This window comes from Strigops habroptila, chromosome 4, assembly GCF_004027225.2.
Source record: "Strigops habroptila isolate Jane chromosome 4, bStrHab1.2.pri, whole genome shotgun sequence".
In the NCBI taxonomy this organism is placed as follows: domain Eukaryota; kingdom Metazoa; phylum Chordata; class Aves; order Psittaciformes; family Psittacidae; genus Strigops; species Strigops habroptila.
In genome coordinates this window covers 54,570,036-54,584,187 of record NC_046358.1, presented here as the reverse complement: position 1 = coordinate 54,584,187, position 14,152 = coordinate 54,570,036, and the positions used below count along the sequence as shown (strand labels likewise).

The window sequence follows — 14,152 nt, the reverse complement described above, 5'->3', positions numbered from 1 at the left end:
GAAAAATAATTTTACTTAGCGATGAATCAGCATTGAAGGAGTAATTAACTAAGAGAATTAGCAATTCTGTATTGATCTGCTTTGCCACTCAGTTAAATTACTTGCTAAGTCTCATTTTGAGCTTATGTCCCTCTAATTTATGTTGGAACTGTCAATAAAACCTACTGAAGAGTATACCTGTATTATCAATAAAGGTATATTAGCATCACATCTTTCAGATTTGTAGACAACTCTCCGTCCTCCAAGAGAGGTAAGTGACCCTCAAATGTGGAAGATCTTGCCCCTTTAAAAGGCTAAAATGTATGCTTTCATCTTCCAAATCCAATTGCATCTTTCTTCCGGAGTAGCTGGTTTCACAATAATGAGAAACACTTTTAGATCATCTTAAATCTCTCATTAAGGGAAAGTTATCAAAGAAGCCTTCTGTTGCCTATGTGCTCTTTAGGTTTAAAACTCTGTGTTAACTAAAGCATTTGAGATTTACAACCTCAGTGTATGTATCTTAGTTTATAACAAAGCATTTTCATTTAGTTTCCACTTTTGCAACAAAGGTTCAGTACCTTTGTGCACTGGTTAATGAGCATTAGTCACAACTAGTTTAGAAGGAAAAGTGTTACTATAGTGTTAGTGATTACTTTTTTTTTTTTTTTAATAAGAGTATTCCCAAGTTAACTGTTGTTCTTCTAGAGATTTTGAACAAAACTGTTTGAAAGGTTCTTAATTAACCATGGTTTCTCTAATTTAAATCACTCTTGACAACTAAAATTCCTATGGTTCAGTGCAAAGCAGGCTATAGAACTGAAAAGGAAGGTTCATCATTGACAAATTCAGTATGTTTGAAAGGCTGGGTGAGTGAAAGGAAACTATGTGGAACTAAAACCATTTTTCAAGTTATAAAAATAGATTTTGTTTACTAGAGTAACCAACAAGATTAGCACTGCCGATTTTACAATAACGGATGATATCATCACTAAAAGCAGGTACCCGTTTACTTATATTGCCTATAGAAATAGAAATTTTTAGTTAGGTTTTAGATTAATTTCCAGGGCAACTGTGAGACTACCAATATGACTCTGTACTGACATTTGAAAAGTATGAAATAGCTCTATTATTTTTAGGTTTATTAAATAGGGAATTTTTCTATGGATCTGAAGGGGGCCCCCTTCCCCTCATATATATCTGCATACTTTGTCCACCAACAAATGATTTAAAGGTGAACTTTTAAAGCTTCTTTATTTTAGGTATGGTTTTTACATTCTGAAAGTTAACTACTTTGTTTCTTAGTCTTGTGAAAAATCTTAGTAGTCCCAGTGGAACTATCTCAATGTTAATATTTTGATAAGCTGGTGCCTCTTCAAAAGGTGCTAAACCACAAACTGGTCAGAATTCTTTTCCTGGCATTTCGTGTTTTACTGTGACTCACTACTACGTGGTTTAGGTACATAGTGCATAGCATGTATTTTTAACAGGTAGGTGGTGAACACAGGGATAAACCCCAGAGGCCTATTCCTCTGGTTGTTTTGAATAATTCAGCTTTCATCTGGTGTCAAAAAATGTATATAGTTCATTATTTGTTGATCAGGTCCATTTTTCTATGGTGCACATTACTACAGTGGTTTTAGGGCTGCCAGTTCTCTCAGAGAACCAGGTATCAGGTTTATCAGAGTCCTGACATAGGGAAACACCTGCAATTTTTCATGGATCTGGAGAACAGAGACTACAGTGTGCACTAGCCTGGATTAGTCTGTTGAAGAGCTCTGCTAGAATACAGATATTGGAGATCCATGGATCAAGATCTAGCTCCAGATCAAATCTGTTCAGCACACATCCAGGCACTGAATCAGGGAACTATGCTGGATGGATCAGCCCTTGCAGCACCTGCGAGGCAGTTTCTAAGGCAGTCCACTAAAAATCCTTCAGTAGATTTGGCAACAGAATGTAAGATCAGTTGTTTCATTAAAAAATTCCACATATGATGAGGCAACATTTTTTTTCTTTTTTTTTTCCCCTCTGGGGAGTCCCTGTCAGTTTTTGCTTAATAGCACATCTGCAGATGCCACATATCAAGATATCACTAGTGTACTGGAATTTGTGGGTGGCTACAGCATGGTATGTCACCCACCTGGTATGATATGGTGGGTGCATATCATGGTATAGTAGCACAAATGATCAGAACTCATGTGTCCTGTCTTCAGGATATGTTCTGTTTTATTGAGCTGACTACAAGTTCATTGCATGGTTTAGGAATTCAGAAAAATTGCAAGAATCATAAATTGTCTCAGGTGCAAGTCCTTTATAATCTTGGAGTGTAATTTTTACAGGAGATGTCTTGAACAATTAAAGCATTGAAGCAATTGATACTAAATATTGCAGTGGAATAGGAGAGATTCCATGTTAAATATTTTCAAGTCTCTCGATGGTTTCAAAATCATTAAAATTCTAAAAGAGGCTTTGGAATCTCTTTTTCCCAATAATTTTCACCTAGTTTCCTGGTGGAAATGAGGCTTAGACAGTCACTTTTATCTATATCTGTGGGCTTCATGTCTCACAATAACATGTGAACTGGTTTGCAGATTCAACAGGACTTCACTTATTTTTGAGAGACTGCTAAAGGTTTTATGAAATTTGAAGCCAGACAATGGGAAAAGAGAGATAAAAACTGCAGCATAATCCTAGGTATGATTAGACCCAAAAAAGTCTACTGTGGGAGAGATGCCACTGGAAAAGTTCTGTTTGTGGTTTTTGATCAACTCTAAATCCAAGAGAAATGAGACTTCATTAATACTAGTGCTCACAGAAGTGTTACTTTTCAAAGCGAATTGTATCTACGTTTAAGTTTGTGTTTTCCTCTAGAGAGTTCATCCTTAGTATTAAACTTCCTTGAACTTTGGTCTGTATTACAGAAGAAATTTTCATGGAAGCTGTATGTATAGTGAATTTTTAAATGGGCAAGTATAGGGGAAATAAAGCATTTAAAGTCAACTCGTATTCAGCTTGCCTGTTATGTGTTTACATTGTGCTATTTCACATTACACTGTTTACATCACAGGAAAATGTGACTTTTTTGAGGAAAGAAAAATGTATCTATATTGAGTGAGCTATCTATGGTTTAACTGCCTTTCAAGTCCTATTAAGATTTTTAAAAGATAATATAGGTGGAACTTCATGGTTATTGATGGTGAGGGTCTTTTATAAACCCCTCTGGAGAAAGTTACATATAAACCCATTAGGCTAGTCCATAAATACATTGCAAAATATAGGGGCCACATAATCAACACAAAAGAAGTATAGATATAACTTCAAATAATTTTTGGTGTCAAAAGATACACACAAAATATTTTTATGTATGAAAATACTTATTAGACAAAATAACTTGAAGCAGTGGAATAATTGGCATGTATTCAAATTGTGGTTAATTGAATTCTTCATCTGTTGCTTAGAGAGCCACATGGGGTACAGATTCTGCATAGAGGAAGCAATTTTCATTAACAGGATATAATTTAGAATGAGAAAACATATACACTCTGCCTGAAACACAGTTAATAATTAATATGGAATAAATACATAGACATATACTGAGTTGCCATATTTCTACCTGTCACTCTGCAGAGCTTCAGCAACTCATTTGCATCCTAAGTAAGTGTATTTATTCAGAGAGATGACACTGTAACACTGCCTTCAAAAGTAGAAGACCTTTATGTCACAGCAATGAAAATGAGTCATCCTTGTTATTAAAATGGCAAAGTGAGATCAGAATGATGATTTGATCTCATGCCTACTTACGTCTAAGAAGTTTGCTTGTTTTCGAACTGATACTGTACCGTTAAAAAGCTGACAACTAGTTCTCTAATTGATCATTGAGGCTGGTCAGTTTTTCTCAACTAGAGTAGAGAAAATTAAAACCTCTGAAGAAATAATATTATTTATATTTGTATTCTAATGGGCTATAACATTTATCATTTGGTCCCTCACATATGCTGTTAATGCTGAGATGTGTTTGCATGCAGAAAGCAAGTTATTTGGAGGATAAAGTAAAAAAGACTATCTTGCAGGATGTATGAGAGAAAGTATATGATATCAATGAAGGAAACAGGTGGTTGAAAGCCAACAGCTCCACATGATCCTATCTCTGTCAACAGTTCACTGCACCACTGTAAGCAGGTTGAGTTACACCTAGTCTTGAAAACAGTGCAATTTTGGATAAGAAATTCTGTAAATAAGGATCTCAAAATGTGCTTTGGCCTCAGCTCAGGAAAGTTATAGATGGATTTTTAAATCCAGCTCATTTTGGGACAGTACTTTGACATACACACAACTTAAGGTTTCAATAAAACTGAAAAGTATTCCTTAATTTCTCCCTTTAAACAAGGCTCAAAACTCCAAATCAGTTGTGAGGATTTCTCAGCATTTCAGCTGAACCCTGAACCAGAAAGTTAGCAATAACTTGATGCTACTGAATGTATGCCATTTGCTAGTTCTTAGCCTGCACTGTGCCTGAGCTGGAATGTGACTACAGGATTGGTTCCTGAGGGTGGGCAGCTCCTGGCTGAATTCTTTGCAGGACTTCAGGTTTTTTCAGTTGGTTGGTATTTATAAATTTTTATCTTCCTCTTTCTAACAATTTGGCCAATGAACAAATCTGCTGCATAGATCTCTATAAGACAGATTTTTATGCATTAGTATAGGAGCATGAGAAAAAGAGGTTTTACTTTTGTTGTTTGGATTTCAGTTAGTCGTATGTAAGATAAAGACCCCTGAGAAATCGCAAAGGTGGGAATAGAATTTTCAGCTAAAGAATGCTTTTAAATTTTATTGCGCTTGCCACATATCTGCCATACTGATTTTATAAACCACAGTCCTGTTTAATATTACTGAATTGTTGGGCTATACTTCATATTTTCTTCTCTTTTTAATAACAGGTGGTAACAATCTTGGCAAACATGTCTGTCTTGGACCAGTGTGCTTCAGAAATCATTCAAGGAAATGGTATGTATTTTAGCTGAATTGTATTCAGTATTGTTTGTGGAGAATGTGTGTAGATGGGAAAGTAGTGGTTACAAGGCAAAGGAGAAAGGCTTCATTAATAATACTTAGTTTTGCATCCTATCTCTGCTAGACATCACACATTGCTGCAGGGTGCAAAATGAGTCCTTGGGATGGTTCTATGTAACTGAAATAAATTACCGCTGCTTTAGAAAACTTTGGATGTATGACCATACTACTGATGTTCTCTGTGTGTGTGACATTCACAGACACAAAGCAAGGTAGTACAAAGTGTTTTAGCAAGCTTTGTTCTAGTAATTACATTGTATGAGGTGACAATTCTTACACATTGAAAGATGTCATCTGATCCTGAGCCATGCACACCTGCATTTTGTGCCACTTTTTTCACAGGTATTTAGAAGTAGTATAAATTTTGAAGCATTATATTTTCATTACTATGCAGCTGTTGTCAGGTTTTTTCCACACTTCTTTAAATATCATATTATGACAGATTTGTTGTGTTGAAAAAAACCCTAGATGTTACAGACCCCCCAGAAATCTGAGAAGTTACATTAATAATTCTGTGGATAGGGATAAAGGAAGACATAACTGCCTTATTAATACAGCAAATTCATGGCCAAGCAATATAGTAAGACAGTTTTTGCATTTTGGTTTTTTTTTTTCTATGGGGAAGGTTGGGGAAGGAGGGGGAGTTATTAACTTACAGTGAAGCTTCACATATTGCTTCTTCTGTCCTAGGAATATCCCATCCAGACTTTTTAAATTAAGGTTTGGATAGGAATGGTTTGTGTCCATTTGAATCTCAGACATGGCTGATTGTAGTGAGAGAAGGGGTTTCAGAAAGCATCTACATAGATGTGGGTCTTGAAATAGAATTGGCCAATTCCTATGTAATATTGGATTTAGAAGCTTCCTGCATTTCAGTGGAAACTTTGAGATGTATGTACACAAATATGGCTGCAAGGATCAGGCACAACTAATTTGCTTAATGTGATCCATGTGTGCACAGAGGTAGTGTGTGTTTGATGTCCTTGCTAAGGTGGATAGATGCTGCAGTTTGAAACCAAGTGACAATGTGGAGGTTGGATTGATCTGGATACTGAAGAAATTTAATCACAGGTATATGTAATTTTACAAATTACCAGACTTCTCTGTCCCATGCAGAAGACAGTGCAGTGATGGGGAGAAGCAAGGCAGGTTAGCATGGTGGTTTCTTATATGATGTCCTGTTGCATGGGAGAAATGGGCAGTCCCAGAGAGAGGTTGGTCAGGTCCGCATGTTGGTTCCTGTAGTGCTCCTGGTCTAAGCTAGCTGCATTCCTGGTTGCTGGAGAGCTGGTCCTGTACCTCTTGGTACATGTACATGAGGCTTCCCTACCCAGAATATTTTCTAGAAACTGTTGGCAAGACCCTAACATTTCCCAGACAAGACCCTAGGTGCCTGTAACTATAGGATTGGGTAGAGAATACTCTGTTTGTCTGTTTGACTTGTACTGTTGTTTTCTGATTTGCTGTTAATATCCACAATCCAGATATGCCCTGGATTGTTTATCTGTTAACAGATTGTTTATCTGTTAACTATAAAGTCTATCTATTTCCTTGAGCACACCAAAACCTGTTTCGTTACTGGGGGGACAGGTGTTTGCTCAGATTTCATTTATTTCTACTACAGCAGAAACTTAATTGAAGTTCATAAAATTATACTAACAGCTGTGACAACTAGGCCTATCTCATGCTAGATACTGTGGTAGTGGAGATGTACATATGGATTGTCAAGCACAATGTGATGAAGTAAAGTTTGTGTATGCACTCTATAATGGAAGCTCACATAGAAGCATTTGCCCCCAGGCTTTTGAGAAGGGTTGACACTCATCTTGTGTAGAAAGGCATTTTGTGTCTGCTTGATGTTATGATAATCAGATGCTGGTCAGAAGCCAGATTCACAAACCGAGAAGGGTCCTTGAATCCTGGAGAGTTTAGATATATTTTCTTCTCAACTCTGACTTTTTTGTATGTTGATTGATTATTATCTAGCTGCATGATTCTGATGCTAATTCTCTTAATTATTTATGTAAATGTTCTAACTGTTAAAATCCTCTGATGTTACCTGAAGTAATCTGAATGCCTAATAGCATATGGAGTCTAATAGCACATAATTTTCCTTACATTTTAAATAGTCTAGAAAATAGAAATCATTACAGTTTCACCTGCTTTTTTGGTGCTACAATAAGAATATCAACTTCTACAGGCAACATTAAGTTAATGAAACCATTTTGACATAGAAGACTATGTCTTCTGAAGTGAAGAGTTAGTTGCACAGTAAACTTCAAGGGCAAGAATGTCATCATTTCCCTCATTAAAGGAGTCCCCATTCTAAAATACCTGTAAGCAGTCTGAGATGGGAACTTTTGAAGGCTTGCTTAAATATGCATAAACTGAAATAAAAAGTTTTGCTTTCTTTAATTTGATTCAAAATTTCATGTTAAGATCTGAAACATACAGGTTTTAAAGTTAGCGATTACCTTCAGGTTAGCTTAGAAGTAAATAAAAAATTGCATTTAGTTGACTGAAATAAATTTGTGAAATCTAAAATACCAAATTGTAGAGGAGTCAAGAAGTTAGAGGAGGGAATTTAACCCATTTTCTGGTTCCAGGAATTCTGTAGCTTCCTAGTGAAGGCAAACTTATGTACAGAGCAGATGTGCCTGAATGCTGATGGCCAAATTGTCATTCTCATATATGCTTCCTTCATACCCTATTTTGTATGTATTTTACCTAGCTTGTTTTTTGCCTTTATTTTTTCAGACTGAGTATTTTTGTTGGAGAGAGGATAACAATGGCTCTTACATCCTTCTAGGTGTTCAACTTTTAATGGAAATGCTGTTTGAAAGGTCATCTTCAGGAAATTCAGCAGAAGCTGCTGCTTGTGAGCGAGTCCAACAGAAATCTGCAGTTACGCTGGCACGACTCAGCCGAGATCCTGAAGTGGCAGATGCAGCCGTAAAACTCAGCTGTAAGGATGATTGCTAGCTTAACGGCAGACTGAAAAAGAGAGAGCAACTGCCAGTCATAGAGAAGCTCTTTTTAATTTTTAGCCTCCCTTGGTACACTTTCTGCAATAGATTTACTAGACAGTCTGTCCGGAGAGTGACTGAGGAGGTTGCACTAAATGAACCTCTGGCTCATTTCCCAGAGGAACCTGAGGTGCAGCATCCACTCAACACATAGCTGTGGCGGACGGTGCCAACTGACAGTGCTGCCTCATCCATTCCTTTATTTAAACCCTTGTGCAGGATCTGTTAGTGGACAGAAAGCTTGGACCCCAGCAGGTTTGGATGCAGTGAATCTAACAGTAAAGGAACATGCTCTTTTGGCTGGAGTTTTTTCATAGGGAAGAAATGGAGGTCACAACCTCCACTCTGAAACAGCAATAGTGGGTAAAAACAATGTAGGCATTTATTTATACATTACAACTATTAGTTATGTCTGCTCTGAACTGCATAGCTCTGTGGACAGTCCCTTAAGTATTTGCATAACATCTTTGCAGTAGAGATCGCATCTACTAAGGAAGATAAATACGAAACATCTGAAAAACCAAGACCTCATCTCAAAATAAGGACTTTGTTTTCTAAATTATTTCTCCTGATACTCTTTGTGCACTCAGGTATTCCTCGCCTAATTAAACTTTGCAGATCACCAACCGAAAGAAACAACAGTGATTCTGTTTTAGTGGCATGTCTGGTAGGTACATTTAAATTTTTATTTCATACTTTTCCTGAAAAATGCAGAAAAACCAGCCCTTTAGATTTCAAAAGGCCTAAGTATTTCAGGAATGAATTCATGCCAGGGTCTCTTAATTTTGTCCTGAAGTGTAATCCTGTACTGTGTCAATTACTTATCCTCTGATTGAAGATTTAAGCACACAAGGAAAAATGGCTTCATCTTCACATTATTGAGCACTAAAAAATTTCACTGGAACACTTCAGAATTTAAGGTTTCTGTGATTCTTAAATTCCATTCTGTGATGATGCTGTGTTTGCTGCATTAAGCCTTGAATCACAGGCGTAGCAGCCTTTTATCTGCACACACACATATGGATGAAAATATTTATGTAAAGAGGCCAAAGAGAGGAAAAGACATTTCTTGCTTTCAATACAGTCCTTTTTTTTTTTTTTTCCTATTTGAGTCTCCAAGAAAATATAGTGTCCAGCCAAGGAGTGGCCAACAAAAGGTTAACACTTTCTGTGCTTAAGAGAAAGATCCCAGCTGCTGGCTCTGCACTGCATGGATTGTAAGCCCCAGTCACCTGTCAGAGATGAGTAATATCACCTAGCCTTCTGAGAGAGAAAAGTGTTCTGGGGGCATGGGTGGTGTAGGGTTAGGAGATAGGTGTTGATGAATGAAGACTGAAGAATATTGTTTGGCAGTGCTTTTTAGTATTATTATTTCTCATGTAAAACTTTGTTATTGCAGCTTTGATTAACTGCTAGCTTTGTACCAGCACATGTGAAGTTTTGCTTGTTTAATCAGGTTTCATTCAGGATGAAGAGAGTATGGGAGCATAAGAAATGCTGTGTTTATTCTTCATACCTGCTGAGAAGGCATGTTAATTGTGTATGGCTACAGCAGAGGCCACAGAGTGATGGCAGCAAACTAGACTGTGATTTTTCTGTCACATTGAAGTTGTTGCTGCACATTCCTTGAATTTATGCCTATCACTTGAGATGTTACCTGCCTGTCCCAGCAATTCTGCTTCTCCTGATGTTTTGATAACTGCCTGATGACACTTTCTGATAAACATGTGACAGAAATGTTGCCCTTGAGACATAAACTGCTTCAGGCTTTGATAAGTATTGCCACTAAAGTCTGAGGGATTGTAGTATTTGGTGGTTTTAGTTTGGTTGTTTACCTTTTGTATTCTTTGAAGCAGGCAATTAACTCTTGTGTTAGTGCTGCATTGACAAACAGCACAGAGATAAGCTGATCACAAGTATCAGATCTTGCTAATAGAAGACAATTTTTATACTTAAGGAAAGCCAGCCTGCTTTTCAGTTGCTTGTGTCGTGTCAGGTTGCTAGAAGGTATCTAATGGATGTATATTTTTCTCCAGTGAGGAAAAAAACCCCACAACTTCTTAGAAGGGAAGGTTTTATGAAGATAATAGCAACATCAATATGATTTTTATTGTGCAGCCTCATAATCGGAGCAACTGGCAGTTTTATTTGTTCCCAAATGGTTTGAAATGTATGGCTTCTTTCTACTAAACTAGTATCTAAAAGATTTCTGTTACGGGCATTGCATAAAACTTCAGTAGCAGATGTTTTCTGACTCAGATGGCTTATAGTTCTCATAAATAAAACAAAAGCTGAGAGTGAGATACAAAGAGGCAGCATGAGATGTGCAGCAGATTAGAGATAGGTTTACAGTCAAAGTGCTATGACTCTCACCTCTGTGTTCTTTGACACCATGCTGTCCCTGCTGCTTTGGTCTAAGAGTAATGTGCCCAAAAAGAACTGTCATTTGATAGCTGCATTTGAGGGGAAATTAATCTCGCAGATGAAGACAGTAATGGGAGATTAACAAGTCAGAAGAGTCTATAGACTCGCGCTCTTCAGGTTTGAGTCTTGGCAATTATTTAGAAATAATTATATGGAGTCCTGCAATGAAGACTTTGTCAAACCTTAACAGTATTGCAATTCTGTTGTTTTATTTTCCTAGGCAGCCTTACGGAGACTAGCAGTTATGAGTCCTGATGGACTTGAAGATTCAGATTTTCAGCAGCTAGTGAAGCCCAGACTTGTGGATTCCTTTCTGCTATGCACAAATATGGAAGAGAGCTTTGTATAAGTGTGAGCCAAAAAACATTTGAAAAATAATAAAGATGGTAGACATACAGTGAGATAATACGTATACAATTTTATTTAGTTTTAGTTCTGTTGTTATTTATGACTTATTTATTTTAAAACCATGAACACGTGGTTTGTAGGAGCAAAGAAACAGAAGAAGCAAACTTGTTTCAGTGAGTTGCAAAGGTATTTTTTTATTTTATTTTCCTGCCAAGACACATCAACTGACCTTATCACTGCAATCTAACAAAATGTTCTTGTCTTGTTTAATATAGTTGAATCAAGGTAGCAAAGCCAAGAATTTGGTGCTCTGATGATAAATGCTTCTAATAGTGTTTTATTGCTGATATTTTTCTACTGTGGAACATTTTGCAGGTTTTTTTTAAGAAACACTTTAGTCTCATGCATTTGCTGCATTAGAAGAAAAACAATCCTTCAAGCTGGTGGTATATACTTTGAAATGAAGGGGATGTTACAGACCTAGTCCAGTTTTTAACTATTGTTATTTTTTAGTAGAATTCTGAAAATACATAAATGTGATTAGCTGAGAGAATTTTTCAGAAAATTTTCCAATACTGGATTGGAATGATGTTAGAGGACATTCTTACACTGTGTAAAGATGGGCTCCATTAGAGGATACACACTTGCAGACAACTTTTATTTACATTTACTGAAATTTCCTAGAGAAATTAAGAGAATTCTAGAAAAATCTTTGTGAAATCAAACACATACAATCAATGTGAAAGTATCCACATAAGATTTAAAAATCATTACACCCTGATAATTCTTCCTCCTTTACAAGCCTTACAAGAACTGGAAGTGAGCATGTCCAGGCATGTTTTTAATATTCAAGCTACTACTTTTGTGAGTTATGCATACACGCACTAAATAATCAGAATAGATTAATTGTAACTTGAATTCCCATTTTTCCGTTTTTTTGTAACTAGTCCTGTATTTCTAAAACTGTGAAATGGCACTTTCAGGATCTCATGAAGTTGACAAATGGAGATTTTACCAATGTATATCAACATATAGAATAGAATTGACTGTAAAATAGATTTATTTTTTCATGAACATTCCTCTTAAAATTTGCTTTTCCTGTTCATCAGGAAACCATACAACTTTAAAATTACTCGACCAGCAGTATTTCAGAGTGGTTTTTCCCTCCAGCTTCTCACAAAGCACTCTGTAGCTTGGGAAAATATATGTATTTTTTTCATGATAGCTTGCAACTGTTGCTCTGGATCATTTTATGATCGGCAACATTAGGTACTAGGACATCTGCCAAAAAAAGTAAGTATGTTTCTTCTTTACTGTACTTACTTTGTAGATATGTTAAGCAGCTTAATTCATTAGTCTTTATTTAGTAGTACATGGTGTTTAGATGAAAGGCACCAGGAAATTGCTAAGCTGTGATTGCCTTCTGCATTTTCTGTGTCTGAGAAATCTGTCCTGCTTCAAGCAGTGATACATGGTGGCTACTTTATTCTCCCCTTGAGTATACGAGTTAAGAAGTCTCTGCCTTAACATCTCTTCCTTGTGATCTCTTCATTTAACTGTGAGCTCTATCTTGACTGAAGTTTTAAAGCATTAGAAAACATACAATGACCTCTGTCATAAGCAGCCACTCAAAGATAAGCGCCAATTCAGATGTTTCACAGATGTAATTTTGTATTGAGTAGAGATTAATTCCACTTTGTTTGCTTACTGTGAGACAGTTCCTTAAACTTCTGAGATTGCTAAAATATATGGTACTGTACAGCTTTAAAAATATTATACAAGTGACGGACTTTAACACTTTCCCCACTAAGCCAAAATGCATGTATGAACCATGGAGGCTTTAAATGGTAAATGCAACATTCTTGGTGTAAACAATGAACTCATAAATCTCATTAAAATATTAAGTCAATAAGGTCCCCTTGCTATCATTCTATAGTGTGATAATTGTTAATAGAATACAACACATCCAATTCTGTTTTGAACGTGCTGTACTGAACCTCATTCTGATAACTGCAACACCAGAGATATGAGTTTGTAGATGTGGTAGGTTTTATCCTATAATACGTGAAGTTATAATCTCATTTAAAAAAAAAAGTCCACACATGTAAAATGAACTGAAATATCTATTAAGAAAATGCCATTATGACCCATAATATTCTAAAACCATTTCTAACAGGTCAATCAAATATTCAGTGAGCAGGGCAGTAGCAATGAATGAGTCTAATTTGCTCTTATTTAGAATAATGTGAATTAACATCAATTGATTTTACTACAGATACTCTTAATCTGTAAACATATGGCCATAATTCTAGGCCCTTATTGTCCATTTACATGTAGTCATATTATGAATGTGGCTGTTTACATTATAGAAGCAAAATCCATTTAAGTGGATCTCATATCTGTAGTAGAAAAATATATCTTGAAAGAGCAGTTCAGACCTGTTATCACCTGGGTGTCATCAAAACCATTTTTGCTAGGCCTAAATTTTTCACCTAAAGTTGTGCACTTTATTTTTGTATATGCTAAAGTTTATGAGAACTTCCTTTCCTCTTAATTAACTTGGAAACAAAAAGGTATTAAAAATATTGAAATATTATTTTCTCATTACTTCTGAATGAATTCTGGATTAATGTTCATTTTGAATGTGACATTTCAGCTTTTAAACAAAAAAAAAAAAACCCAAACCCAAAACAAACAAACAAACAAAAAAAACCAAACAAAAAAACCCCAAACAAACAAACAAAACCCCCCAAAAATCCCCCCCAAAACCCCCCAAACCCCAAAAAAACCAACCAACCAAAAAAAAAAAGGAACACTTTAAGCCAGAATAAATATGTTTGATTTCAAGGTAATATGAACCAAAATATTTCATAACAAAATATTTTGACTAAAGTATGTTTTTTTTGGTGGATCAATCTTTGGGCTCCCTGTGTATATACATATAAAGTTAGTATATATGTATATATATATACATATATATGTGTATATATATACACAGAGCGAGACAGAGAGTATTTGTAATACATCTACATACCAATTCATATGCATGGACTCGTTGACCTATAGAGACTGCATGTAGGTTAGATAATTGCTTAATCTTTCTGAAAACTGAAAGTTGTTCTTGTCAGAAATGTTGTAGTTCCATTTAAATTTTTCTGAACACTTTGGATTTTGTATGAGATTAGAAATGTTAGACAAATGTGCAGTGAACTGCATGATTCTTTGTAACTTTGATTTACATTCCATTGACTTTGGACAATGTGTTCAAATTTCAGCTTTAGAACTGCTTACAGGTATTAGTG

At 35.9% G+C, this 14,152-nt stretch overlaps 1 protein-coding gene across 1 annotated transcript in view; it reads left to right on the top strand.

Moving 5' to 3' along the window:
- INSC (INSC spindle orientation adaptor protein) overlaps positions 1 to 10,859 on the top strand; it is a 92,606-nt gene extending 81,747 nt beyond the window's left edge. The window contains exons 8-11 of the mRNA XM_030482890.1: positions 4,920 to 4,986; positions 7,862 to 8,017; positions 8,669 to 8,745; positions 10,723 to 10,859. Of these exons, the coding sequence (XP_030338750.1) occupies positions 4,920 to 4,986; positions 7,862 to 8,017; positions 8,669 to 8,745; positions 10,723 to 10,851 (429 nt within the window). The 3' untranslated portion in view covers positions 10,852 to 10,859. The remainder of the gene's footprint in view (positions 1 to 4,919; positions 4,987 to 7,861; positions 8,018 to 8,668; positions 8,746 to 10,722) is intronic.
- Positions 10,860 to 14,152: the final 3,293 nt, after the last annotated feature.